The sequence below is a fragment of the Gadus macrocephalus genome, chromosome 6 (genome assembly GCF_031168955.1).
Source record: "Gadus macrocephalus chromosome 6, ASM3116895v1".
NCBI classification, from domain to species: domain Eukaryota; kingdom Metazoa; phylum Chordata; class Actinopteri; order Gadiformes; family Gadidae; genus Gadus; species Gadus macrocephalus.
In genome coordinates, this window is record NC_082387.1 from 24189091 (window position 1) to 24216990 (window position 27900).

Here is a 27900-nt window from a genome sequence, read left to right on the forward strand (position 1 = left end):
TACACTTAGAAATGCAATCCAAAACAAAATGGGTAAAGATAAGGCATGTTTATTGATGCGGCAAACAAAGGTTCAAATATCCTCCAAAGCACTTCAAGCCCTCAAAGAATGAAACTCAAAACGCAGATGAGGAAGAAACTTCTAAATTAAAGAGGAGCGACCCAGGGACAAGTCTGGTTTGGGTTAAAGATTATGGATGGTTACACTTTGTGTAACGTGTTTGGACAAGCAAGTTTAGGTTTTAGGCATGCGACTTCAGGCAAGCGACTTCAGGTATTAGCCAAGCGAGTACAGGCAAGCGAGTCAAGCTAAGCGAGTTTAGGTTTTATGCAAGCGAGTTTAGGTTTTATGCAAGCGAGTTTAGCCAAGCGAGTACAGGCAAGCGAGTCAAGCTAAGCGAGTTTAGGTTTTATGCAAGCGAGTTCAGGTATTAGGCAAGCGAGTTTAGGCAAGTGAGTTTAGGCAAGTGAGTTTAGGCAAGCGAGTTTAGGCAAGCGAGTTTAGGCAAGCGAGTTTAGGCAAGCGAGTTTAGGCAAGCGAGTTTAGGCAAGCGAGTTCAGGTATTAGGCAAGCGAGTTTAGGCAAGCAAGTTCAAGTATTAGGCAAGCGAGTTTAGCCAAGCAAGTTCAGGTTTTATGCAAGCGAGTTTAGGTTTTATGCAAGCGAGTTTAGACAAGCGAGTTTAGACAAGCGAGTTTAGGCAAGCAAGTTTAGGCAAGCGAGTCAAGTTACTTTAGGCCTCACTTTATTTGCGGTTAAATTGCGGCATTAGGTTTAGAAAGAAGGTTAAGATCCAGGCTCAGGTTTGCTTCCAGCCTCGTCCCTCTAGTCGCTCCCTATAAAGAGGGTTCCCAGCTACCGTGTTAAAATACAACAGCTGGGATTACAGATGTGGAGTACAGAAATAAATGACAAAGATTGATTCAAACATTCTTCCCCCAAAATGTGGTGCAACATAAAATGGAGAAAATAATTACTTTCTCTCCATTGAAACCCAGTCATATCTTACGATCTAACGAGGTCCCGCCGCAAGGGGCGGACTTACGAGCTCTATAGAGTGTGCACTGTGTGTTGATGTTGGGTGTGGATTAATGTGCTGATGTAGCCATCCAGGGATCCTCAGGGTTTATGGGAGTAGGACACACTGGTGTAGTTCAGTACTGTGAAGTAAATTGATGCAAAAAGTAGAATCAGTGTCAAGGGCAATCAAATGTCTATAAATGCAGGAACAGCCCCATCTGGTCTCAATCAGCATTTGATTTCATAGACTTAAATTAGCGAAAAAACAAGCATTTATTTACCGCAACAGTCCTAGTGCTGGAGAACCAGGTTTCAAAAAAATTCAATACGAGCCTCCAGGTGCATTGGAGTTACTGCATTTAATTAACTTTAATTTAATTAAGAGCACACTAGTCAGTGGAGATGTTCACAGAAAAGACTTGTCTTCAGACCTTTATAAAGATGAGGGATTATATAATTGCCGTTTGACGCGTCTGTTCAAGGAGGAAGTAAATATTTACCAGCGTTGGGTCTCTGCACCATGACACCCAGCTGCCGCACATCTGGTCTCCCTTTAAGTCGCCTGAAGGAGAGGTCAACGTAATTGAACCTAAGGGGAATGGGTCACAAGAAAAGGTAAGGATAAATCAAAGCTAAACATAGAAAGGATGAAAACAAGCATTGACCAACATGGGGTTTGGCGATATTTTGATGTAAAAACATTTAGGTGTACGATCTAACCATCAAAAACAGGCTCTTCTTATCATGTTTCCAATGTACCCCGAGTTGCTACGCCCTCCAGGTGGCAGACTTCATTTTGTCAGTAGAAGGAGCAAAATAGCCATCCAGCTTGATTACAGCAATAGTAGAGGAACGAGTCAAAATAATGCGTTTGAGCACCTTCAGCCATTGGCTCTTGTTCAAGGACATCCCGCTGATTGGCTGAAGTCAGATCTTATTCTCTAGAAAGTTTGTTACAGAAGAAGCCCCTAGTATCAAAGCAACATACCCGCCAAACAAAACTAACCTTGTTGAATAAATGAAAATGTCTTCAAGATGGTCAATCCAGCATCTTACCGGTTCCACATGGAGTCTCTAGTCGGCTGCGCTGCGGGCCTTAGGTCCGTCCTCTGCTCCGGGACGAGGTCTTGAGTATAAAGAACCAGTCAGTCAGTCATCAAGCTGCTTGGTCTCTTCAAAGAGGTGGAGGTTTGACCGCCTGCACCATGAGGACGCTGCGGATACGGTATGGGACCATTTATCAGCGGATCTGAACTGCAGAACTTTAATCACATCAGCTGTAAATTGATGTACCTTCTCCGGAAAGATGAGTGGGGGGGGGGGGTCGTCAGCCCCTGAGCAGTGATCTTCATCCCCAGTGACTCCTTCAATCCTGCTGGAGCAAACACTCAGTTACCATTTGGAGATGACCCAGCTACCCTAGTGTACTCACTACTAAGTGATACAACCCGGTTCAGTGTTTCCCCAAGACAATGTCTTCGGGGGTCTTCGGTGAGGGTTTCAGTTCGCAATAATACATACAACCGCCTTTTCAATTACATTCAAAATGCTTTATGGCACGACTATTGTTTTGAACAGTATACAGTATTACCGACAAATTATTTATCTATATTTTTTGTACTTGAGGAAAGTATGTTTTCTTTCCCTACGAGATTTGCACTTTGTTATTGCATAATTATTTTTTATACATAATTTTTCTACATTGGTAGTCAAGGCGGGGCCCTACTGTTGTTAAGACAGCCTTAACCATACAGTGCTGGGGGAAACACTGCAGTTACTTGAGTTAAACATTAGAGTTTAGTCCCCAAATGGCGATACCACCATTTCATGGCTGCGCTCTTTGATTTTCTCATGGATCAGATTGACCTGGAGGAAGAGCTTACCTTCCATGGATGAGGAGCAGGTTGGTCTAATCACGAGCCACCGTCGGACCTCCACCGCCGGATCCCCCAGCCGTCCTCCACCGCCGGGACCGTCTCCTCCAGGACCTCCACCGGGCCAACCGCCTGGACCTCCGCAACGTCGCCTCATTTCTTCTGAAATGTGACACACGTTCCATTTGCACCCCGGACATTCCTCCCCGTTCATGATGCACTGGAGAAGAGTAGCTTAACTGGATGAGGAGCCGCCGCCGCCGGGCCCTCCAGGACGCCGCCGCCGCCGGGCCCTCCAGGCTGACCGCCGCCGCCGCCGGGCCCTCCAGGCTGACCGCCGCCGCCGCCGGGCCCTCCAGGCTGACCGCCGCCGGGCCCTCCAGGCTGACCGCCGCCGGGCCCTCCAGGCTGACCGCCGCCGGGCCCTCCAGGCTGACCGCCACCAGGTGGACGCCACCGCCGGGACCTCCAGGTTGGTCCCAACTACCGCCTCCAGGCCCTCCAGGTTGGTCTCCACCACCGCCTCCAGGCCCTCCAGGTTGGTCTCCACCACCGCCTCCAGGCCCACCGACTCCAGGACCTCCAGGTTGGCCTCCACATCCAGGCCCGCCGTTGCCTCCAGGACCTCGGCAGTCTCCAGGCCTTCCAGGTTGGCCGCCTCCAGGCCCTTCTGAAATGTGAGACACAAGTTCCAGTTGCACACTGGAACATTTCTCCCCTTTCATCATGGATGCACTGAAGATGAGTTTAACTTTACTGGATGAGGAGCCGCCACCTGGCCCTCCATGCCGCCCCTTCCAGGTTGGACGCCTCCAGGACCTCCAGGCCACCGCCGCCTCCAGGCTGGCCTCTGCCTCCAGGACCTCCGCCTCAGTCCTTCTGAAAGGCGAATGACACGTTCCATTTGCACACTACACATTTCTCCCCGTACATGATGCAGATAATCAACTCCTCCTCTGCTTTAGCTCCCACAGATCTCACTGATGCCCTACTGTGCAGTCTTGAGTGAGGTATTATTTAACCCAACAGCCAGCCACACACACACACCTAGCCTACATCCTGGAGCTGATCCTAGTGGCTGAGAATGCATCTGACATTTTTCAGAACACCTCAGAGTTGCTGTGGCTGCATGTCAAAGTTTTAATTCTAAACAATTCACCAAGCCTAGAAAGAATGTGCAGCTGTGCAGTTCCGTGTCTCACCGTTCTGCATCCATTGGGCTGCACGGCTCCCGGCCTTCCCTCCACCTGCAGCGAGCGCCTCCAGACGACCGCCATGGACCTCACGGCGAGCACCTCCAGACGACCGCCACGGACCTCCAGACGAGCACCTCCAGACGACCACCACGGACCTCCAGACGAGCACCTCCAGATGACCGCCTCCATCACCTCTACTGAAACAAGACAAAATCAATTTAAACACTGGAGATTTTTTTCTCCTCGCTCACTCAGATGTCAATAGCTTATCTTCTCCCATTCTGTGCGTTCTTGAGAAGTATCATTTCCTATAAACTCCCAAACCCAGCCACACATCTAATCTTCATAAGGACACTAGTCCTAGTGGCTGAGAACGCTTGGCTAACAAGCCAATCACAACCAATGACTGAATTCCAGTTTTATTCTGAACCGTTTGACCACGCCAAGGAGTTTATAGGATGTGCAGTTCCACGGCTCACCCGTCTGTTCCTGTAGGACTGAACGGCTCCTGGCCAACATCCACCTGCAGCTCCCAGCTCCAGACCCGCTCTGTTGAAGCCTCTGGGAGTACAATCCGCTCCTGAAAAAAAACTGTTCATAAATAATTTGGTACTCTGCAATCCTTGGAAATATTATGAAGCATGAGCTTGAATAGAAAATGTTCAAATCCTGTATAATGATTAATTGTTGTACAAATGTGTATAGTTCTATTGATTACTTTTTTACTTCTATAAAACATTTAATGAATAGTGGGAAACTACACAACAAAAGTAAATGAATGCGGTTTTAACGAGGTTATATTAGTAAAGCAAGTCTTACCCAAAAAGTCAATAAATGGTGACCACATTTTATCATTAACTATTTAGTGCTTCACTAAATTCCTATAGCAAGTGGAAACGTTACTCTCCTTCATTGGTGATGTTCATGTTCTTCGATATCTTCCTATGGACTCGTTGTGAAATCCTTCTGGATCCTCTGCGTTGAAGTGCGTTGTTCAATTTCCAAGGGGCGTGTCTAAAGGGCGCGATCTAAAATGGGTCGATGCTATGCTATTGGATAGGCCTCAACTAATCATAGCATTGGAACGGGTGATGCAGAAATACATATTCCTCAAAATCTTTGAGTAGTAGTCGTTCGTTCTTTTAGTGAGCATACAGTCTTTAGTTCACCAACTTCCATCTTTGTTGTTGAAACACCTCTACATGTTGCGTATATCCAACCTCACAATAGATAGCCTGGTTCCTATTGGTCGGTCTATTTCGTACCGGGCAGAAAACGTTATCGGAGGGGCGCCTGACCGCATCTTTGAAGAGCAAATTATATACGAGGTCCGTCTAGTTCCGAAGCTATTGGTGAAACACGCAAAACGAATATTGAAATGTTAATTTTGGCATTTAATTTGCATCTACATTTTGCCAGTGAAGGAGTTTAGGTTTGCCAATCCGAGGTCTAACAGGCAGTAAACATGTTTATTAAAATACAAATGCAAAGTCCACAGAACATACGCGAATAAAAACCACATTGCACCACCAGCGTCAACAGCAGCAGCAGCAGCAAGTGTATTGAAAGTAGAAAAGTAGTAAAGAGAAGAATAGAATTGGGAGAGTGGTGTGCAAGTCAGACACCGGATCTAACCCAGGACCACCTTGCAGATCACAAGCAGCAAACCTTCTACCAACCAGACCAACCAAACACACAACAGGCCCCCAGTCAGTAGGGTCAGTCAGACAGGTTTCCACAGATGGGCTCAGTGGGGTTATGGGTTGAGCAAAAACAGACCCCTTTCTTCCTTCCACAAGTTTCCATCCTAGATTTTTCGGACATGTGGAGTCGGACATGTTTCAAGTTATCCGTGGATTCCTGAGGGCAGTGAAGTATCTGCAGAAGGTGACGTCCAGGTCCAGCGGTCTGCCGCATTGACCACGAGATCTTTAACCGAGTGGGACCGCCTCGGTTTGTAGTAGGCCTAGAACAGTTTGTGTTCAACAGCGTGGAGGTCCTCGTTTTCATCAGTGTTGCTGCAGTTCTTCCATGCTGCTTCCACAGTGAGCAGAGGACACTTCCCAGTGTGGTGGTCGGTGCTGTAGCGGTCCGCAGCGTTAGTTAGTCAGTCGATCCCATAGATAAACCACTCAACACAAACTACCACTTCCATCAGCAAATCCACATTAACCACCAGCGGTAAAACATGTACAATAGAGGGGCGAGAACAGACGACAGGAGGAGATGGGGAGAGTGTAAGTGCAGTCTGCAGTGCTCATGAAGGAAGTAGGCTACCCCGCGTTACTCACTGCGTGGGTCCCGGTGGCGGGGGTCCACGTCGGTGGCCACGATGTCCGGATTGTTCAGCCCACGCAATCCAACGCAAAATAAACGATTAACATCCGTCACGGTGGGGGCGCTTTATGAGGAGAGGCGGGGGAGACGCAGCTGAAATCAATTAAGAACTAGTGACCTCCAGAAGAACGTGATTGGTTGTGAGCGAGAAGCTCGAGACGAGAGACGGCAAAGGCCTGCGTATTGGTTAGAGCACACGTGGTTCCCAAACTTTTTGTGCCCAAGGCACACCAAAGGACAAATAAAAATTTCAAGGCACACCTATTGTGCAAAATAGCCTTATAACACGTGTTATCACTAATATCATCTGTTTATCTGTTAAGTTTATAATTATTTACTAATGCCAAATAAGATGTGACAAAGACAACTATTCTAGTCATGAAATATTTATCAACAAAATAAATCACAAAAATATTTAAACTTTATCAAATTGGGCTTAATCAAACACACCCATTTCAACCAGACAGGTGAGGCAAAGGAAACAGAAATTCAGCAGAGAACTGTCCATGAGAAAGCTGCATGGTCCTGAATCTGACCCACAAATTATAGCCTACCTGTAACATTTAGAATCAGGCTTTTGTTTGTAAATATTCTGGATACTAACAAATCAGTGGGACACATGTGCCTGTCGGGGCGCACAGATTTTTTTTAATCCTTGGTGGCACTCGCAAGTCCTGCTCAACAGAGAGCCGTGACCTGGGCCCCGTTTCCCGATATCGATGGATCTTCGCTCGTAAGATCATTCTCCCGATGGATCTTGCGATCCATCGATAATTTATAATTCTAATTTATAATTTCTATTTGCGACTATTGGGAGGGTGAACATTGCCACTCAACTGGACGAGGGATACCGGCTAGCTGTTCGTCGCCACAACGATGAGGTGAGCAAGAACCGACGCATCCTCAACCGGCTCACCCAATGTGTGAAGTTTTGCGGAGTGTTGGAGTTGGCTTTGCGAGGCAAGGATGAGACGGAGGGCTCCACAAACCCAGGTATTTTTCTTGGATTGGTGGACTTCGTGGCAAAGTTGGATGAAGTTTTCGATGAACACCTGAAAAATGCCACGGTGTTCAAGGGCACATCCAAGACGGCGCAGAACGAGCTTTTGGAATGTATGCTAGCGGTCGCACGGGAAAGGATTGTGGAGGAGGTCAAGTCAGCTCGCTATCTGGCCATCCAAGCTGATGAAACTACGGACGTCTCCACGCAAACACAGCTGGTGCTTGTGCTTAGATACATTGATGACCACCATGCAGTGCAGGAACGTTTTTTTGAGTTTATTCCCATCTCGGATTCAACGTCAGTTTCAATTGCCAGTGTGCTTTTGGAGAGACTGAACCAGCTTTTGGCCGACGACAACGAAAAAATGAAACTCGTTGCACAAGCTTACGATGGTGCGAGTGTGATGAGGGGAGAGAAGGCTGGTGTGCAGCAAAAGGTGCGTGAACAATTTAAGAATGCCCATTATGTTCATTGCTATGCACATCAGCTTAATTTGATCATGCAGCAAGCTACCTCCCGCATCAAGAAAGTCAACGTTTTCTTTTCCGATCTGAGCGGTATTGCGTCATTCTTTTCCCGGTCACCGAAACGGTGCAGCGTTCTGGACAAGATTGTTTCACGAAGTCTGCCCAGAGCTTCATCTACAAGGTGGAATTTTAACAGCAGGATCGTCAACACTGTTCAACAACCCCATTATCTGCAAGTTGCAGATAATGGGGTTGTTGCGTATAGTGTGATTTTTTTTTGTTGTCAGCTTGGTTGGCAAAGTGTAACGTTCAGATTCAGACTTTATTGTCATTGTGCAAACTTGTACAACGAAATTGGGGAACGTCAAAATAACGTTGAGGCCTAAGCAAAGCTGCTGATGGGATGTTTGTGGTATTTTTGTGTTTTTTTACTGGTATTGGTGCCGTGATACAATGTTGCGAAGGTTTTGTATGTTTATGTGTATTTACATGCTGTGTGTATATCTAATGTGCCGCCGTGCACACAATGCAAATGTTGTATTTGGCTGTTTGTGTGTGTTACTATATGCGAGCTAAGTGCGTCCTACGGAAATGTTGATCGCCATGCTGATGATTTCGCGCTGCTGTGAACTGTTGCGATTGAGTTTTTTGTGCACCTGTCCGTCATAATATTTATGTGGGCCCTCCCACACAATCTACGTGCCCACTGAAGAGATTTGCTATGGCGCCGGGTCTAATGCTAGATGACTCAGTGGCCCTAAAACGCCGTCGTAGGACCATGTCTGACATTGTTTATCTAGATATTTTTTGTCAAATGAATTTAGTTGCTGGGTTAAATTAATTGAACATTCCTTCAGTTGTGGGGTTTTCTGGTTTGATTCCTGTACGGTAGCGATGAAAGCATCGTCAGATAACTTGGACCAGCGTCTGTGCTCAGGAAAGTTCCTCGTATTAGCTCGCCATCCTCAAGAAGTGCTGACAACGTCTATTACCACCGTAGTTTATCAAGATCCCAAATGAAGCATGACTAAACTAAATGTCAGACAAAGACACACCTAAACTTCTACAATTGTCAACTCCAGTAGATTTGTTGTCATGATTCTAATGAAATTGGTCCCTACTTTATGCGCTTAATATGGGCTAGTGGCGCAATGGATAACGCGTCTGACTACGGATCAGAAGATTCTAGGTTCGACTCCTGGCTAGCTCGATCTTTTGTTTTTTTTACATGTAACTCTTGGGCTGGAAATTTCAATAACAATAGTCAAATGAAACAGGTCCGTTTTTGAATGGCAGTAAAACGACGGTAAACGGATGTAGAGACAAAAACAACTAAATTCCATTGACTAAATAATGGGAAAAGTATCTCCCTCCCTCTGCTGGTGACTTAGGGTTAAGGCACATGGCGCCCCAACCTGTCAACTACCGCTGCTGCGACACTCATCCACGCTTTCATTTCATCCAAGCTTGACTACTGCAATTGTATTGATGTTGAATGTTACATTTCCTTGTTCAAGTTTTTTCAAATTAATTTAGAATGTTACATTTTCTATGTTAAATCCCAAATAAATTGTTGACATTTATAAACGAAAGCCGGAGACTCCATCATTGAATGTATTGGTTTTCCCGGTTATTCAGCTTCTTATTCTCCTCCGGAAAAACCCGACCGCATTGCATTGTGGTATTCAGGAGTAACATGTGGGGTACATCGTATGTACCCTCAAATTTTAGGTATTTTAAGTGCACTATACAGGTCCTTCTCAAAAAATTAGCATATTGTGATAAAGTTCATTATTTTCCATAATGTAATGATAAAAATTTAACTTTCAGATATTTTAGATTCATTGCACACCAACTGAAATATTTCAGGTCTTTTATTGTTTTAATTCTGATGATTTTGGCATACAGCTCATGAAAACCCAAAATTCCTATCTCAAAAAATTAGCATATCATGAAAAGGTTCTCTAAACGAGCTATTAACCTAATCATCTGAATCAACGAATTAACTCTAAACACCTGCAAAAGATTCCTGAGGCTTTTAAAAACTCCCAGCCTGGTTCATTACTCAAAACCGCAATCATGGGTAAGACTGCCAACCTGACTGCTGTCCAGAAGGCCATCATTGACACCCTCAAGCAAGAGGGTAAGACACAGAAAGAAATTTCTGAACGAATAGGCTGTTCCCAGAGTGCCGTATCAAGGCACCTCAGTGGGAAGTCTGTGGGAAGGAAAAAGTGTGGCAGAAAACGCTGCACGACGAGAAGAGGTGACCGGACCCTGAGGAAGATTGTGGAGAAGGGCCGATTCCAGACCTTGGGGGACCTGCGGAAGCAGTGGACTGAGTCTGGAGTAGAAACATCCAGAGCCACCGTGCACAGGCGTGTGCAGGAAATGGGCTACAGGTGCCGCATTCCCCAGGTCAAGCCACTTTTGAACCAGAAACAGCGGCAGAAGCGCCTGACCTGGGCTACAGAGAAGCAGCACTGGACTGTTGCTCAGTGGTCCAAAGTACTTTTTTCGGATGAAAGCAAATTTTGCATGTCATTCGGAAATCAAGGTGCCAGAGTCTGGAGGAAGACTGGGGAGAAGGAAATGCCAAAATGCCTGAAGTCCAGTGTCAAATACCCACAGTCAGTGATGGTCTGGGGTGCCATGTCAGCTGCTGGTGTTGGTCCACTGTGTTTTATCAAGGGCAGGGTCAATGCAGCTAGCTACCAGGAGATTTTGGAGCACTTCATGCTTCCATCTGCTGAAAAGCTTTATGGAGATGAAGATTTCATTTTTCAGCACGACCTGGCACCTGCTCACAGTGCCAAAACCACTGGTAAATGGTTTACTGACCATGGTATTACTGTGCTCAATTGGCCTGCCAACTCTCCTGACCTGAACCCCGTAGAGAATCTGTGGGATATTGTGAAGAGAAAGTTGAGAGACGCAAGACCCAACACTCTGGATGAGCTAAAGGCCGCTATCGAAGCATCCTAGGCCTCCATAAGACCTCAGCAGTGCCACAGGCTGATTGCCTCCATGCCACGCCGCATTGAAGCAGTCATTTCTGCAAAAGGATTCCCGACCAAGTATTGAGTGCATAACTGAACATAATTATTTGAAGGTTGACTTTTTTTGTATTAAAAACACTTTTCTTTTATTGGTCGGATGAAATATGCCAATTTTTTGAGACAGGAATTTTGGGTTTTCATGGGCTGTATGCCAAAATCATCAGTATTAAAACAATAAAAGACCTGAAATATTTCAGTTGGTGTGCAATGAATCTAAAATATATGAAAGTTAAATTTTTATCATTACATTATGGAAAAGAATGAACTTTATCACAATATGCTAATTTTTTGAGAAGGACCTGTATATAGTGCATGAAATTAACCACTGAGAATTCGAACACCACTACAAAATGGCGAGCACCCTGTATAGTGCACTATATCCGTGATAGGGAACTATTTCGAACACAGCTAATGAAGGAGGCTCATAAGTATGATTTTGAAGTATGACTCTTTGGACATACAGATATGGGATTAAAAAGCAAAACTAATTATATAATGTGCCCAGTAATCATCATGTATTGTGATACAATTATCATAGGCCTACGTGTTTTTATAAGGAACATTTAAGAAAAGCATAAGTGGATTAATGGAAAACACCGAAAAGCCTCAACCCAACAGAAGTGTGCATGAACGGAGTTAAAAACGAAGCTATATTAAATACGATACCTTCACCTATGCCAGGTCATCGTTATCATAGAAGAATATGTGTCTGTGTTGAGCTTTTTGCAATTATGTTTTCCGTTTAACCACTTGTATTTGTCGAATTTGAAAGCGTTTTAGTTAGTGAGTTCGTTCTTTAGCACTTTGATAACTATTGCAGCTTAGCCTTGATCCCTAAAGTCTCGCGATACCAGACGAAATCGGCGTTGTTGTTTTTTAGCAAAATAAGGTCATTATCATAACTGAAGTCTGATTAGCATTCAAAAATATCTTCCAATTTTGGAATAGCATATTTTATCAGTTTAGGTATTACTTATATTGCAATTCTTTCAAATTAAACCCAACATAAAAACCTTTTCTTCAAAGCTTACGAAACCAGTGTAATATAGTTATTGCGGGTCTAGTCTACTCCCATGTCAAATATGGAAGGATTTTGGATTTTGAATGAGTCTGCAGTCTCACAAGAAAGTAAGAAGTTAAAAGTTCATGCCTGCTCTTAATAACTGTTCCGACTACGTTTTTCGGAGTGAAAACAACATTGATTAGGTTTAGTCGCCCTCAAAGGTATAATAATTTAATAATTGATTTCTTCTACTTTCTGTTACTTCCATATTTTTTAGTTCCAGCCCCATCAGGACTTAACTAAGATATACAATTCCTTCAATGTGACACTGACATTATTGCACTCAAATCATTTTTGTAAATAATTTATTGGATTATTGAAAATAACTTCACTTCAAGAGTAAATCAGATAAATATAGGTTATTTGAGTCAATGCATGGTTATACAGAAAAAAAAACGTTGAAAATAGTTATTTGTCGGGCAAGCTATATTCTACTGGGTACAGTATATTTATATAGTCTGTGTCCTTATAGCCCTAGTTGAAATATAAAGACTACTTCGAAATAACAATTTCAAAACATATGAGCAATTTCCATGGAACTTCCTTCATAATTATGCTAATTATAAAATATTTAGCGATGAGGGCCCAATTTAAATTAGTGCCCAAACCACATGATGGTTCAGATGAATAATATTCAGGACAACTAGACCTAAAACAGGATCACACTGCGATGATTGCCTACTTACAGAGACACACAAAAGACACAAAATCAATCTCATAGAAATGTATTGAATGTCCACTTTTTTTTGCTTCTTCTATTTCTTTGGCAGTTCCTTCATATATCCACCAGGGGGCTCCCTCAACCCAAAACTAGAGCTGGTAGGAGGCGGCGATGGGCGACGAGCTGCCCGGCTCGATGTGCTTCAGGTGGCAGGAGTGACACAGCAGGTGGCCGTTCAGGGGGTAGCAGCGATGGCCTTCTTCATCGTTCAGCTCCATCTTACAGTCCTGCAACATGAATACAATAACCAAACGTGAGCTAACCACATCACCGTTGAATTGTTCATACCGTTACTTTGGGAGCAAATCACTGCCATTAATGTTTTGAATTTTTAAAATCGATTGAATTTTGTGTTTCTATCTAAATGTTAAGTTAATTTAATTCATGGCATTAAATTGTTACACTTTGAAATCAAGGTCATCTGAATTTATTCTAATTCATATTTCCAATGTGTGGTCACTTTCCGTCTGCCCATCTACCCCTCGGGCCCTTAACCCTGGGGCCCCCACTCAGGGTCCCCACCCCCAAGAAATGGCCCTGGGGCCCTATGATGATGATGATGATGATGATGATGATGATGATGATGATGATGTTGATGTGCAGCCCACAGCAGTCTAGTATGGTTATCACCCACCACTGTAATCAGGCCTTTAAGAAACTCTTTGTTGTGTTCCGTCTAAACAGCAGTGGGGACCTCGGGAGAACCATAGCATTGAGCCCTAATGAGTGTTTTCAAACAAGCCAACGTTCCCTGTTTTTATTCCTGGTATGGGGGTGATGGGAATACCCCAGTTCCACCTACCTCGCAGTGATAGCACTCCACATGGTAGTCCCGGTCCATGGACACCACTCGGACGGTTTCATCGGACCCCTGGGGCGGGGGGGGGGGCACAAAAAAAGGATCAAGTCAATATCGCCGATCAACTTCCTGCCAGATTCACATCGATTTTCACCAGAGTTTCATCGCAGTTTCTCATCGGTTGGAACGGAAAGCGTTTCTATGAGTCTAAAAAATCAGCGTATCCTTCAGAAGCTTCTGGTGGTGGCGGCTGTTTTGTTGTCTAATTCAAACCTCGGAACAACAACGCAGAGTTTGAGTGATGAGTTCTAGTGGGTGATTGACATACTGCAACAAGACAAAATTGTCCCACCTCCTACCAGCAGATTGAATACAAACAGGACCACAAGTACGGCTTTCTATTCCGAGTGCGGGAGTATGGCAAGCTTTCAAGAAGCTTTTCCAAGAAGAGATAAAAGTAAGAAGATTTTATTTTAAAAGCTTTGTTCCAGATTGAAGGTAGCCCTTTGCAGTCATGTGTTCTAGACTGTAGGTAGGCTGTAGGCTCGTTTATATTCCCTAGTGTCGACTTCAGGTTTGGGTATTACCACCTGTAAGAGTGGATAGAAGCACTAGTTCTTTAGTACTTTTTGTTTTCATCAAGTTATCAACCGATGAGAGACTCACCTCTGAGGGAAGGATGGGCTGGCTACAGGATGCACATTTTGGGGCCAAGACTCTGGTAGGAGACATGAAGATAATAAAAAAGGAGTTAGGACAATGATTGATTGCTCAGAATTATTGATTGAGTCATACCCATTTGATTGTAGTTTGTATCCATTGATGAATTCAATGAATGGAAAACATAGAAGCCGATGCCAGTTTGTAGATTTGTAACACGTGAAATCTACAAACTGTGGATTTCAAACTGAGGATTTGATAATCCTCAAAAGACAGAATTCCAGAGAGCAGAACGGGCAATAGATCAATTTTGATCATACCTAATTAAGTCTCTACTGAGCTACTTGTGGTAATAAAGTGGCAACAGACTTCCCTGTCTATTTATTCCAAATGGTTAAATGTGGAGTACAGCTGCTGCCTTGCCTGTACACAAAAACAACAACAACAACAACAACATATTGCATATGGAGAGGGATGACGACTGACACATTATGTCGATTGAGAGTTATGTAGAGTGTTATAAGAGTGATGAAGAGCGTATTATGTAGAGTGCAGTATTGAGAGTGATGAAGAGCGTATTACGTAGAGTGTAGTATTGAGAGTGATGAAGAGCGTATTACGTAGAGTGTAGTATTGAGAGTGATGAAGAGCGTATTACGTAGAGTGTAGTATTGAGAGTGATGAAGAGCGTATTACGTAGAGTGTAGTATTGAGAGTGATGTAGAGCGTTTTATGTAGAGTATAGTATTGAGAGTGATGTAGGGCGCTGAAGTGTAGTATGTAGAGTATGGGACCAGGTATGGGTGTTTGGCATCTGGTTCCAGGATGCCTACAGGTAGAATGCATGCATTGGAAACACCTATTCCCTATGCACAAGGAATTGTGTTTTACTGGGTGTTTGTCTTTTACTTTATCTGTACTTCTCATGTAAAATGTGTCACATCCAATGTTCTTTTTAAAGGAGGAGTTGATCAAACAGGTGGTAGTCCGAGAGGAGGAGTTTATCAAACCAGTGGGAGACTTAAAGGAGGAGTTTATCAAACCGGTGGTATTCTTTAAAGGAGGGGTTTATCAAACCGGTGATGGTCTTCAAAGGATACGTTTATCAAACCGGTGGTATTCTTTAAAGGAGGTGTTTATCAAACCCGTGATAGTCTTTAAAGGAGGGGTTTATCAAGCCGGTGATGGTCTTCAAAAGATAAGTTAATCAAACCGGTGGTATTCTTTAAAGGAGGGGTTTATCAAACCTGTGATAGTCTTTAAAGGAGGGGTTTATCAAACCCGTGATGGTCTTCAAAGGATAAGTTAATCAAACCGGTGGTAGTCTTTGACGCAGTAGATCCGGCTCCCGGCGTCCACCGTGAAGGGGACCCCGTCCAGACTCTCGTTGCAGATGGCACAGCGGAAGCAGCCAGGGTGGTAGGACTTCCCCAAGGCCTGCAGGATCTGAGTGAAAACGCGGCAGAACGTCAGATCCCCAAAGCGAGTAGGAAACACACACACTAGTCTTCTCGGGACCAAAATGACAGACCCGAATCCTGATGGGCCCAGGAAATGTGTTCAGGGATCCGATTGGATTCGAGAATTAAATCTGATGATCCGCTTTGTTTTTGTCTGAGATATGTCAGGCCCTACCCATTGCATATCCAAGACGGGTAGGGTATTTTATGGGACCAACAAACCAAGAAAGGATTATGGTACTACAAATTCCGTTCCGCTGCTAAAAACGGCTATGACGTCAGATACAACATGTGGTAGCCTCATAAAAAGTTGATAGAAATAACAGTCCTAAAGACCTAAAGTGACTAGGCTATGGTTTAGCTTTAAAAATGCGATGGGCATTTTCTTAGACGAGTGGAACTGTAACTGTCCACCACTAACCGTACAATTCATCAGTCCTTTCGGTGCACCTTTCTTCCACTCTGACTCAACTCGCTGGCGCTGCTCACTGTTTTCCAGCCCTTATTTCATGCTCTAGTAAATCTGATCATAATGGTTAACCTAATCATCAAATTAGACAGCTCTTGTCGGGTCCACTGGGAACTACACACGATAAACAAACCCGGGTTCTAGGGCTCGGGTAGCCCCTTCAGGCCTTTGACACACACTCACTATGAGTGAACTTAAGTATTTGTGTGAATTTAAGTGTTTATAAGTGAGTGTTTTATCAATTTATATTTAACTGTATCCCACAAAGATGTGAATCAAAGGATAGATGGACAGACATTCGGACAGAATTCAGTCAGTCACTCTTTCTGCTAAAGCCTTATTCCAGATGTTGAACAGGAAGCCATGTGCAGTCACAGCTGCTCAGTGTTCCTGAAGGGAATGTTACACACACACACACACACACACACACACACACACACACACACACACACACACACACACACACACACACACACACACACACACACACACACAAGAATTTACCATATCCATGATCAAATGTCCACACGCGTTGCATTTGTCAGCAGACTGCTGGAAACCTGAGAACTGAGACAGACAAAGCACAAACATTCATGTACTGATATTGTCATTGTAAAGACCTGTACACTGGAAAAAAAATGCCTCAACAGCAATCCCATAGGGTGTTCCTCACTGCATTGAACCCGCCCCATATTAAATAAATGGTTGTGATTGGCCCGACCCAGGCCAGGTCTGCTGGAAATCGTTCTGAACCAGAGGAAGGGGGGGGGGGGGGGGGGGGGGGCAGTGACATCTGACAAATAAAGAGCAGCAAATAAAACATGAGCTCGCAGATTCGTCTGGTTCCCAGGAAACACTAGTCCCTAGCTCAGATGTAACCCAGCTTGGGGAACTGCAAACAATCTGAAATTGACCAGAAGGGTCTTCAGACATTGCCATTATTTTTTTATCCTTCTTCCTTAGTTCCCATAATGATGCAGCCAAATTACTATGGGCTTCACATAGATAGAAGTCCCTCAAAGTAACCTTTTTTTTTAAAATTGTCATCAGCATCTCGCAAACCAACAGCCTTGTGGACACCCTACTGGTTCAAATGGTGTTAAACCAGCCCCAGCTGTCCTCTTATGAAGCAGGGCTAATGCGGTACCCTCTGGCTCCAGACAGCTTCACAATCTCACCCATGGGAGTCAGCCGATACGGTCTGCCCCGGGATCACGGTGTCCTGCACCTCCTACTTAACTCTGGTCACCGAGACGTCACACTTTTTATTTCATTGAGAAGTCTCTGCCATACACTCGGCCCTCAACGAAGAAGAGCGTGAAAGTAGAGTAGAGGTAGAGTAAAAGAAAAGTAGAGGTGGAATCTGCAAGGCCATCGATTTAATCGTCACATGATGCCCTGATCAGCCCAATCAAGAACTAAACCATAACCATGCTAGTTAAACGACCACAATCATGAAACTAAAATGGAATATAGCAGATATGACTATAAACACAGATTGAGGCCATAGTTGTCCCTTGTCGATCCATCCTGAGGAGTAGACAATATACTGTATAAGACCGCTGAGTGGAGAGCGTGCACTGGATGAAGGCACCAGAAGATGAAGCAACATCGACGAGGTCGGCCTCAACTCCAGATCAGTGGTGTGGGAGGGTGTTGGAAGCCACTCACCAGGAAGTCCTCCTCACAGAACACCTTCCCCCCTACGAAGTAGAAGGCCTTCCCGCGCAGCCTGCGACCTGAGGAGGCACGGCAAACAAACGATACGTCAACACAACATGCAACCACGCACTTTCTGTCAGAGGAGGCTAATAAACCACCTACCTCACGACGTCATTGTAGATGGTTTAACACGTTTTTTTTAACACGTCTAAAAACAATTTGCTCTATCAAATCTATTTTGGCGAGAGACCCTTGTGGAAAAGTAATTGGCCTGTGCATACTCTCCGTCTCGGCGGAGGAATAAACACTTCAGATGTAATCCCTTCCGTCCCGAGTAGAGAGTAGCACCAGACGCACAAATCAACACGGCAGTCCCTGCCTCACCACACACATCCAGAGCACGGCTGGCTCTGCACATCTGGATGTGGTGGAGCCAGGAACACCAGCCTGGTCGGATCCCGTTACCGGACATCGCTATTCATTAAAGCCTGTCTGATCACAAGGCCAGGCGCTGGCTGAGGCTCAGTGGAGAGGTGCTGCTGCCATTTTGCTTCTTTTGTGGCCGCAGGAACCTTTCCTTTCTGGGGGCTAGAATGGGTGATGTATGTATGCTTTGACACACACACACACACACACACACCTCTGTCCATGGCCCACAGGAAGAGGGAACATTCCACAAATTTTCTGAGGGGGGGGGGTGGGGGTTTAACCACGGTACATTGAATCCATCTTTATCTCTATAATGACTCCAGAGTCTGCACACACACACACACACACACACACACACACACACACACACACACACACACACACACACACACACACACACACACACACACACACACAGTATTCTGAATGTTTTCAATTATATTAAATTATATTCAATACTTAATCCAATGACACGATTCAAAATTGCTTTACACAACGAATCACGGGTAATTTGTTATTCTCATGGATAAAAAAAACGACACGAAAGCCATAAAGTTTCAATTCATGTGGCGGTAGGGGTCAACAACAGCTGAACACTATGGGCGTCGAAACCTCTTGAACCTCTTGAAGCCACCAGCTCATGTTTCAGCCATTAAAGTATCGTCACATGACGTTCCTCCGGACGTTCCCTCTCTTTCAGAGGACAATATGGCCACCACGTGTGAAGAATGACCTCTGGAGGCGACAGTGGATTGGATGAAGGCGAGGTGTCAAACTGGCCTGGTGGATGATGACTGTGGAGGCAGAGGTCCCGGGGGGGGGGGGGGGAAGAGAGAGAGAGAGAGAGAGAGAGAGAGAGAGAGAGAGAGAGAGAGAGAGAGAGAGAGAGAGAGAGAGAGAGAGAGAGAGAGAGAGAGAGAGAGAGAGAGAGAGAGAGAGAGAGAGAGAGAGAGAGAGAGAGAGAGAGAGAGAGAGAGAGAGAGAGAGAGAGAGAGAGAGAGAGAGAGATTCCTCTTCCTCACATTCCAGTTTCTTTTTCAAAGTGACTCATAAAGTAATGGTGGTGAGTCGTTAGGGGAGATAGGGGCTTAATTAAAGTCAGACCCCGGAGCAGCAGGAATGGCAGCTATTCCTCCTTTGTTAAAGCCTGACGGGCTATTTCTGGCAATTAAAGACATTCAAGAAAATCCTTTACATGCGTCTCGGTATTTTCATAAGAAAGATCATTTTGTGCAATAGCCCCAGGTAAAGGAACACTTATAATAGACGTATACTTTGGAATCCCGTTTTCTTTAACTGTTCTATACAAGTCTAGTGTGTACCGTTAACATGAGAAGATAACAAAGTGAAGCATTACTAATTATTTGGGGCTATTGGAGTTGAGGTCTCATATCTGTTGATGTTGGCTAAGGGGCCTCTTAAGTGGTACTATTGGAGGTGTAGGTCTCATATCTGTTAATGGGGGCTGATGAGTCTTATTGTGGTACTATTGGAGGTGTAGGTCTCATATCTGTTAATGGGGGCTGATGAGTCTTATTGTGGTACTATTGGAGGTGTAGGTCTCATATCTGTTAATGGGGGCTGATGAGTCTTATTGTGGTACTATTGGAGGTGTAGGTCTCATATCTGTTAATGGGGGCTGATGAGTCTTATTGTGGTACTATTGGAGGTGTAGGTCTCATATCTGTTAATGGGGGCTGAAGAGACTTTAACCACGGCACGGCATGTGCCTATAGTCCCTCGATGGGAGACAACCTGAACGGCGGGACCACGATAAACGTGTGCGGGTCGCTCCTGAATATGAAGGGATTGAAAAATCCAAAAAGGTTAGAGCTCTGTCCGTCTAATAGGCATGGATTGACCTTTCAAAATAATAAAATAAAACTAAAACAATTGCCACGAGGCAAAACTTTGGACGCAAAACTTGGGACGACTCGACTCTGGCTTTAGAATAGTATAACGGGACCTGTTGTCATAAGCGACGACGCCAGGGAGCCTTATTGTGGCACCATTGCAGGTGTAGGTCTCACATCGGTTAACGGTGTAACGGGACCTGTTGGCATCAGAGACGATTCCAAGGCAGTGTAGCGCCGATTCACGAGAATCTTCTACAGCGCCGCCATCCCCCCTCGCGCTGCCACTGCCGATCGTATCGGAGGTCTCGGTGAAAGTCTCTACCAAACCGGTGTTCCCCCCCCCCCCCCCCCCCCCCACCTCCAACAGGGGGCGGGGACAACGGAAGGTCTGTCTCTACCGACCTGGTCAACACCCCCAGCCATGGACTGCCTGTTTGTGAATCCCTGGTGGAAGCAACTACGGTGTAGTTCCTCCGACGGCCTACAGGTGGCTCTTGGTGGTCGGGCGGTTGGCAAATTGACATTTATTCTTCGTTCGGCCGTGGCTAGTTCAACTCCATGTTATTCATTATCCCGATTGACAGTTTTAACGGTCATGCTTGTACCAAGTCTGTGTTCTCTACTGGCTGCTGAGGTCGACGATAAACCCCCCCCCCCTTGTGGTTGCCGTGACGAGGGCAGTGTTGGCCGAGCGCACAGCTCTAATGTTGTTCACCGGCGTGGTTGCGCAACACCAGCGAGAAGGTGGCATCGGGCTGGTGGGTATTTAAAGCACCGGTGAGACATTCAGCTAACAACGCAGAAACGCCGCCGGGTGTGCGAGTGAGTGAGCGGGTCTGTGTGGTCGACGGAGGTGTGAGTGGGTGCCGGCAAACATGCATTTTTGTATATCTTTATTTGTAGATGCGTTTTTGCGTTTATGTGTGCGCCTATGTGTGCGTCTGTTTGTAAGCGAAATTGTGTGTGGTGTGTGTGTGTGTGTGTGTGTATGCGCGGCCGTGTGTGTATTTGTGCGACTGTGTGTATGCGTGTGCATGTGTGTGACTGTGTACGAGTGTCTATTTGTGTGTACGCGGCGCACCTATGTGTGTGTGTGTGTGTGTGTGTGTGTGTGTGTGTGTGTGTGTGTGTGTGTGTGTGTGTGTGTGTGTGTGTGTGTGTGTGTGTGTGTGTGTGTGTGAATACCTCGTCTGTCTGGCCCCTGGCTCCGTGGGGGGCAGCTGACATAACAACCCCCCCTGTGTGCTCCTGGAGCCTCATATCTGGGGGCCCGACATTCCACCCCAAGATGGGCTCCTCTTGGGGTTCAGCCAGCGTGCCCTTGCCCCGCCCCCCCCCCCCCCCCATCCAGTGGAAGATATGAGAGCTATGCACTTCTGTACACGGCCCGTCGCGTCAGACACACCAGCTCATTACAATCCCCCCCCCCTCTTTATTTAAACTGCACACACACACACACACACACACACACACACACACACACACACACACACACACACACACACACACACACACACACACACACACACACACACACACACACACACACACACACACACACACACACACACACACACACACACACACACACGCGCACACACACGACGTCGAGGCCACTGCTGCAGACGAGCTCCGGGTCCGCGATCTGATAAGGGCCGAGTACATTTAGGATAACGAGCTTTAATGGACGTCGTTGCGGAGTCCTAACGAGCAAAGGAGGCAAGTGAGGATTTAGTTGATGAAAAAAAAAAAAATCTGCCAACAAAATCTTAAAAAGGTCAACGAAAAAAAAAAAAAAGTGAACTGGGATTTTAAATGAGGATTAGAATCGCGGGGAAGTCACGGTTATGAATGAGCCCAGGGACCCCGACTGACCCTCCTCTGTGCTCCCTGAACACACGCCGTCCCTCCCTCTCTCTCTCTCTCTCTCTCTCTCTACCCAGCGTCCATGTTATGGGGGTGCCGCAGGAGTGACTGACACACCCAGAGACCAAACACCACACCCCTGCTCCGCGAGCCGGAGCGTGCGTGTGCGTGTGCGTGCGTGCGTGCGTGCGCGTGTGTTGAGCTCAGGGCGCTGAACGCCTGAAGAGATGGATCTCAGCTTAAGCCACCCAGCTGGAGGGGCGCTTGGCGGAAGAGAAGGAGGCCAGAGGAGTGGGGGTGGGGTGTTAACTGGGAGGGCTCTGTCAACAGAGGAACACACTCTATAGACACAGTGTGAGTGTGAGTGTGAGTGTGAGTGTGTGTGTGTGTGTGTGTGTGTGTGCAGTGTTTCCCATACATAGACCATTGTGTGGCGCGGCGCCACAGAATCAACATCGAGCGCCACGAATTGATTCTGTCTTTTTTTTATTTGTTATTGTTATTTTATTTTTTTTATATATATTTTTTTTTTAATAACGCGATTTTGGAAATCTAAAAATCGTTCCGTCCATTCATCTCTGCATAGCACTCGTTCTCCCAGTCATTCTCACACACACACACACACACACACGGAGCGAGAACGACGATGCTAACACATGAACCCACCGATGTCACCGATGGCGTAAATATATATGACACTACCCCCCCCCCCCCCCTGTGTGTGTGTGTGTCTTACTGCAGGCGCTGCAGCAGAAGCAGCGGTCGTGGTAGAGGTTTCCCATGGCCTGGCAGGCCTGGTTGGCTCCGTGCACGGCCTGGTTACACTTCACACACACGCCTGGAACACACTTCACACACACGCCTGGAACACAACAAACACCCAAAAATGTTTAGTCACAAGGAGCAACGTTCCCCTCGCTAATACAGCACAAACCACTAAACTGGTAATACACAAAGACGTAGAAAAAAGATGTATGGAAACCTTTTTTAAATCTCAAAAGCAAACGCTGTGAAACACACATAGGAAACATGCATGGTCACATTGAGTTCTTACTAAGAAAAGCATATTGCATGGTAAACAAAACATAGAACACCGTATGTTTCCCATTCAGCGCTGAAACAGAAAAGTTTATTGTGGATTACAGAATAGCAATGTGTGAAAACTGTGCGACCTCAGTCATCTTATTCTTATATTTTCTAACTTTTTCATCATCCTTCTATAAATACTAAAGCACTCTGGGATGCTGAGTCACAGTTTGGCTTCCCCAGGAGGCTCTATGGTTCGGTGAACAGGGGTGGGGGAGCACACAGAGCACTGAGACGAGGACATCAAATAGAATTAAAACAATGAAAAAGTCTGCAGAAAATATCCTTTCAAAGCCAGGAAGCTGGATAGCACTCTGCTTCACTCATCACTGAGCACTGTTTGACATGGCACACACACACACACACACACACACACACACAACACACACACACACACACACACACACACACACACACACACACACACACACACACACACACACACACACACACACACAGAATGAAAGAGGAAGAAAAGACGGATGGAAAGCAGCAGGCACACCGAGCCCCATGACTCAGTCAGCTAGATTCCAGATGTCTTTTCCACCTCCTTTTTATTTCTGTCTTAAACTTTCGGTCCTTTAACAGGTGATCACAGGTGTCATCAAATAATGAAATACATTTACCTGTGTGCTGTGCATACTATGACTGAGTACATTAGTCACAACAACCTCCCATGATCAATCAAGAACAGTGTGTGTCTAAGCGCGTGCTTGCATGCATGTGTGTTGGTCTTTGTGCACGGCTTTGTGTGTGTGTGTGTGTGTGTGTGTGTGTGTGTGGTGTGTGTGTGTGTGTGTGTGTGTGTGTGTGTGTGTGTGTGTGTGTGTGTGTGTGTGTGTGTGTGTGTGTGTGTGTGTGTGTGTGTGTGTGTGTGTGTGTGTGTGTGTGTGCCGGGCCCTACTTGAACAACCCCCCAGGGCAGGAGAGGGAACAGAGGTCCGCTCTTCAGCCTCCCAGTAAAGGACAGCCCGGGCCCACCGGCTGACAAAGAGGCCTCTGTTGGAGCCAGTCTCCCCGCGGCCAGGCCCCATCACGCGCCCTCCTCCTCCTCCTCCTCCCACAAACAGTCACACATTAAGACCCACCACTACATGATCCCGCTCCTCATGTCTGATGAGTTATAGAACGGCCCTCACACGCACACACACAGGGTATAGGGAGAAAGACACACACACACACACACACACAGGGTATAGGGAGAAAGACACACACACACACACACACACAGGGTATAGGGAGAAAGACACACACACACACACACACAGGGTATAGGGAGAAAGACACACACACACACACACACAGGGTATAGGGAGAAAGACACGCACACACACACACACACACACACACACACACACAGGGTATAGGGAGAAAGACACGCACACACACACACACACACAACACACACACCAGGGTATAGGGAGAAAGACACACACACACACACACACACACACACAGGGTATAGGGAGAAAGACACGCACATGCACACACACACACACACACACACACACAGGGTATAGGGAGAAAGACACGCACACACACACACACACACACACACACACACACACACACACACACACACACACACACACACACACACACACACACACACCACACACACACAACACACACACACACACACACACACACACTCCAGACTTAAAGAAGGATCGATGCGAGTCCAATAATAGGCAACTTCAACATAACTAATGCAATTGTTTGCGCAAAAGTCGATGTTCAAAAAAGGAACATCTGATTGTTTTCATTTTGCAAATGGGTGGATATAAAATACCCCAGAATGCATTTCCCTTGGAATCTAATGTGAACCATATTAAAACAAAAAGGAATGAACCTTTATCCTTTTTTATATTAGATAAAAAGGTACTTTAAATTGTACATTCCTCTGGAGGATAAATACCCCATACCTTTACCTTATTTTTCCCCATCTTTGGTAAGACTAGCATCTGGGCTGATAAAGTCGCAAGAAGGCTGCTAACGTTGTGACCAGGCAGCTAACCAAACAACTAATAACTGAACGTATAATGGGGAGTGGGCTGCTCAAGCAGCAACTGGGCATCTAAAGAAGCAACAGGACTTTTAATAATGTTCTGTTCTAGAAATGTTCTGCTAAACCTAACGCAGGCAACCGCCGGCCCAATATTCCAAAACACTGATTATTTACAGAACTGCTCGCTGCAACACTTTATGGGACAGGGGAGCAGGAAAGCGGGGAGGGGGGGGGGGGGGGTAGGTTGGGTCTGGGCCGAGTTCGTGAAGGGGGAATCAAAACCCCACCCCAGCATGCCACTTCACCTGCGGTCAAAACTCCCTTGCTGCTCGCCAAGTCGGATCACAGACTGAAAGCTTAACCTGCTTATACTGCTTGCTACACTGCTGAGGAAGTACTACTGACCCTTCTTATTGCAACCATAGTGCCAGCCAGTTTTATGTCGACCACATGCATGACAAAAAAAGAAAAAGTTTCAGACGAAGCACATGTTTGGGATTTTTTTTTTTTAAATCATCGACCGTCCGATGTGTCGGCTTATTGGCAACCGTTTATTCTGTAGCCGAGGAGTTGAAGTGCACACACACCACACACACACACACACACACACACCACACACACACACACACACACACACACACACACACACACACAACACACACACACACACACACACACACACACACACCACACCACACACACACACACACACGCGAGCGGAAGGCAGAGATCCTGGGAAGAGTATGGATAAGGCCTCCAACACACAGCCAGATGGACTCCCCTGACCTCCTATACGAAGACAAAACTTTACTGCAACCAGCGAGCATGTGAACTAGAAAATCTGCGAAAATATGGCGGGATTATGATATCCCCCCCCCCCTCACATTTCTCATAAATCAGCCTCCGCCATAAATACTTCATCCCTTGGTCTCCAGTTACAACGGACAAAGACCCCCACCCCACCCCCCACCCCCACTCTCCTCCAGACGTTTGTCTAGTCATCCATTCAACACCTCTCTGATCATATTACCACCCCCCCCCACATCTCTATTTTTATCAGCTAACGACCCAGTCGCCGCTTTCCTCAAATTCTCGCTCCCCCTTTTCCAGACATTCCTCAGTGTTCCCCCCGTGCTGTCATTTTGGCACCGACTGCACTCATTCTCCCAGAGGTCCCAGTTGCAATGTGTTTGGGATGCTGACGGATCCCCGCTCCAGTGCTCAGCCGAGCCGACAGATCCTGGCAGGACCTTAAGACCCTGATAGAACCTTATAAGCCCAGCAACACGTAAGAGGTTGAGAATGTGTGCTTTTATAACTCTTAAAGAAGTGTGTAAGCTGCCCCATGCCACCAGCGAAAAGATATTCCAAAAAAGGTTGACAATAAAGAGACCATTGTATTATATCCGTATTGTTTTAAGTATAACGTATACCGCTTGGTCTTGGCATTCAAATAAAAGGTGGCACTCTTTTCTTTGGATCCAAATACTCGAGCGTAAATATATATATATTTACGCTCGAGTATATAATATAAGGAGCAATTATAATCAGCGTGCAGTGCAATTGCGCCTCTTTTCCCCACGTTGTAATTATGATGTCCGTGTTTAGAAGACGCATGACTCAAACGACGATGAGCCACGTAGTCTGCCTCTCTCGGGAACTTCCAAAGACTAGTGAGCGGCAGGGATATTATCGTTATTCCTCCATCTGCGAGGGACTCCCTGGAAGAGAGCCCTGCTTATTTTCTCTCCGCTTCTCTGGCACAGAGGTGGGCGGTAATGGAATCGAAGTTCTGTTATATTTTAATAAAAGGAACGTGTTGTTAAATGGAAGTTGTTTCTTTTAAAGTCGCAGGGCGAAAGTTCTGCTCCTTCAACCGGGGTCGACTTGGCCTTTGATAATAGTTGTGCGCGTGTCCATTCCTGCTGTTGTGTTGCGTTGTGCAGCACAGCAGCGTTAGCGGTTTAAATAAAAGGATTTGTACTTTAGTGCAACTGGCCACTGTCGCTTTCCCATAAACCTGCCAGCATGTAAGTGTGGATAGGTGGGCTTCAGCCAGCTTGTGACACACCATACCCCTCTTAAAAGTCAATGAAGGACTCGGGGGGGTGTCTGGAATTACAACTGTGACATTCCAACAGGAAATTCCTTCCCTAGGACACAGGGGACGCAGTTAAGGGGCTGCCCGGCGAGCAAACAAGACCCCTTCCCCGCCCTCAACTCATCCAAACCAGGGCCTCCGGTAACTCAACTCGTGTTTACATCGATAAAGAGAATCAACAACCCCCTTAAGCGCGCTGATCAAAGTCCCAGAAACCCCGGCACTGCCGAGGTCTCCGCCGGCTAATCCAGAACATATGCACCTCCTGGGAACCAGAGTAGGCCTTATCAAGGGACGCGTGGTCGTTTGAGGACACAGGTGACCTTAAATCAGGAGTGCCCAACCTTTTTTGACCCAAGATCTACTTTTCAAGTAGCCAACCTCCCGAGATCTACCAGCAAACCTACCTTCAAGCGGGGAGGGGGGGGGGGGGTGGGGGTAGAGAACAATTGTTGGGAGTTTAGGAGTGTGTAACTACTGTTGACGGCTTTCAACTGCTGTTGACATCGCATGCGCTACCGCGCGTATATGTCCCGCGCAAATTTTCTTTTATTAAAAAAAATATATATATTTTATTTTATTTTTTTCTCGCGGTCGACTTGGGATCTGTCGGCGATCGACTGGTAGACCGCGATCGACTAGTTGGGCACCCCTGCCTTAAATCATAGACTCCTGTGGCCTGTTCCCCATGTTACCTGTAGTCCCTTGTTACTTGTAGCCGGGTGACATGTGAAGAGAAGCCGTCAGACGCACGAAGAGTGAGA

General features: G+C 46.0%; 2 protein-coding genes across 7 annotated transcripts; both read right to left on the reverse strand.

The window, feature by feature from the left end:
* Positions 1-201: 201 nt before the first annotated feature.
* On the reverse strand, positions 202-6961 carry LOC132460160 (uncharacterized). Of its 6 annotated transcripts, XM_060055215.1 has the most exons (10): positions 6382-6961; positions 4570-4670; positions 4097-4287; positions 3652-3773; positions 3135-3564; positions 2904-3056; positions 2314-2392; positions 2077-2234; positions 1521-1609; positions 202-1160 (listed from the first exon to the last, which is right to left on the reverse strand). In XM_060055215.1, exons 3-8 carry the CDS (start codon positions 4104-4106, stop codon positions 2195-2197), a joined length of 834 nt encoding a protein of 277 aa, XP_059911198.1. In that variant the 5' UTR covers positions 4107-4287; positions 4570-4670; positions 6382-6961; the 3' UTR covers positions 202-1160; positions 1521-1609; positions 2077-2194. The 6 variants fall into 6 exon arrangements, with proteins under 6 accessions (XP_059911198.1, XP_059911195.1, XP_059911193.1 ...); XM_060055212.1 differs by having other exon boundaries at positions 3652-4284; XM_060055210.1 differs by having other exon boundaries at positions 3652-4287.
* A 5346-nt stretch (positions 6962-12307) lies between these two features.
* Positions 12308-22795, reverse strand: limd1a (LIM domains containing 1a). Its single transcript, XM_060053314.1, has 7 exons — positions 22678-22795; positions 17800-17867; positions 16633-16695; positions 15515-15645; positions 14206-14257; positions 13543-13611; positions 12308-12967 (listed from the first exon to the last, which is right to left on the reverse strand). The coding sequence occupies exons 1-7, from the start codon at positions 22721-22723 to the stop codon at positions 12830-12832; spliced, it is 567 nt and encodes a 188-aa protein (XP_059909297.1). The 5' UTR covers positions 22724-22795; the 3' UTR covers positions 12308-12829.
* Between the last annotated feature and the right edge of the window lie 5105 nt (positions 22796-27900).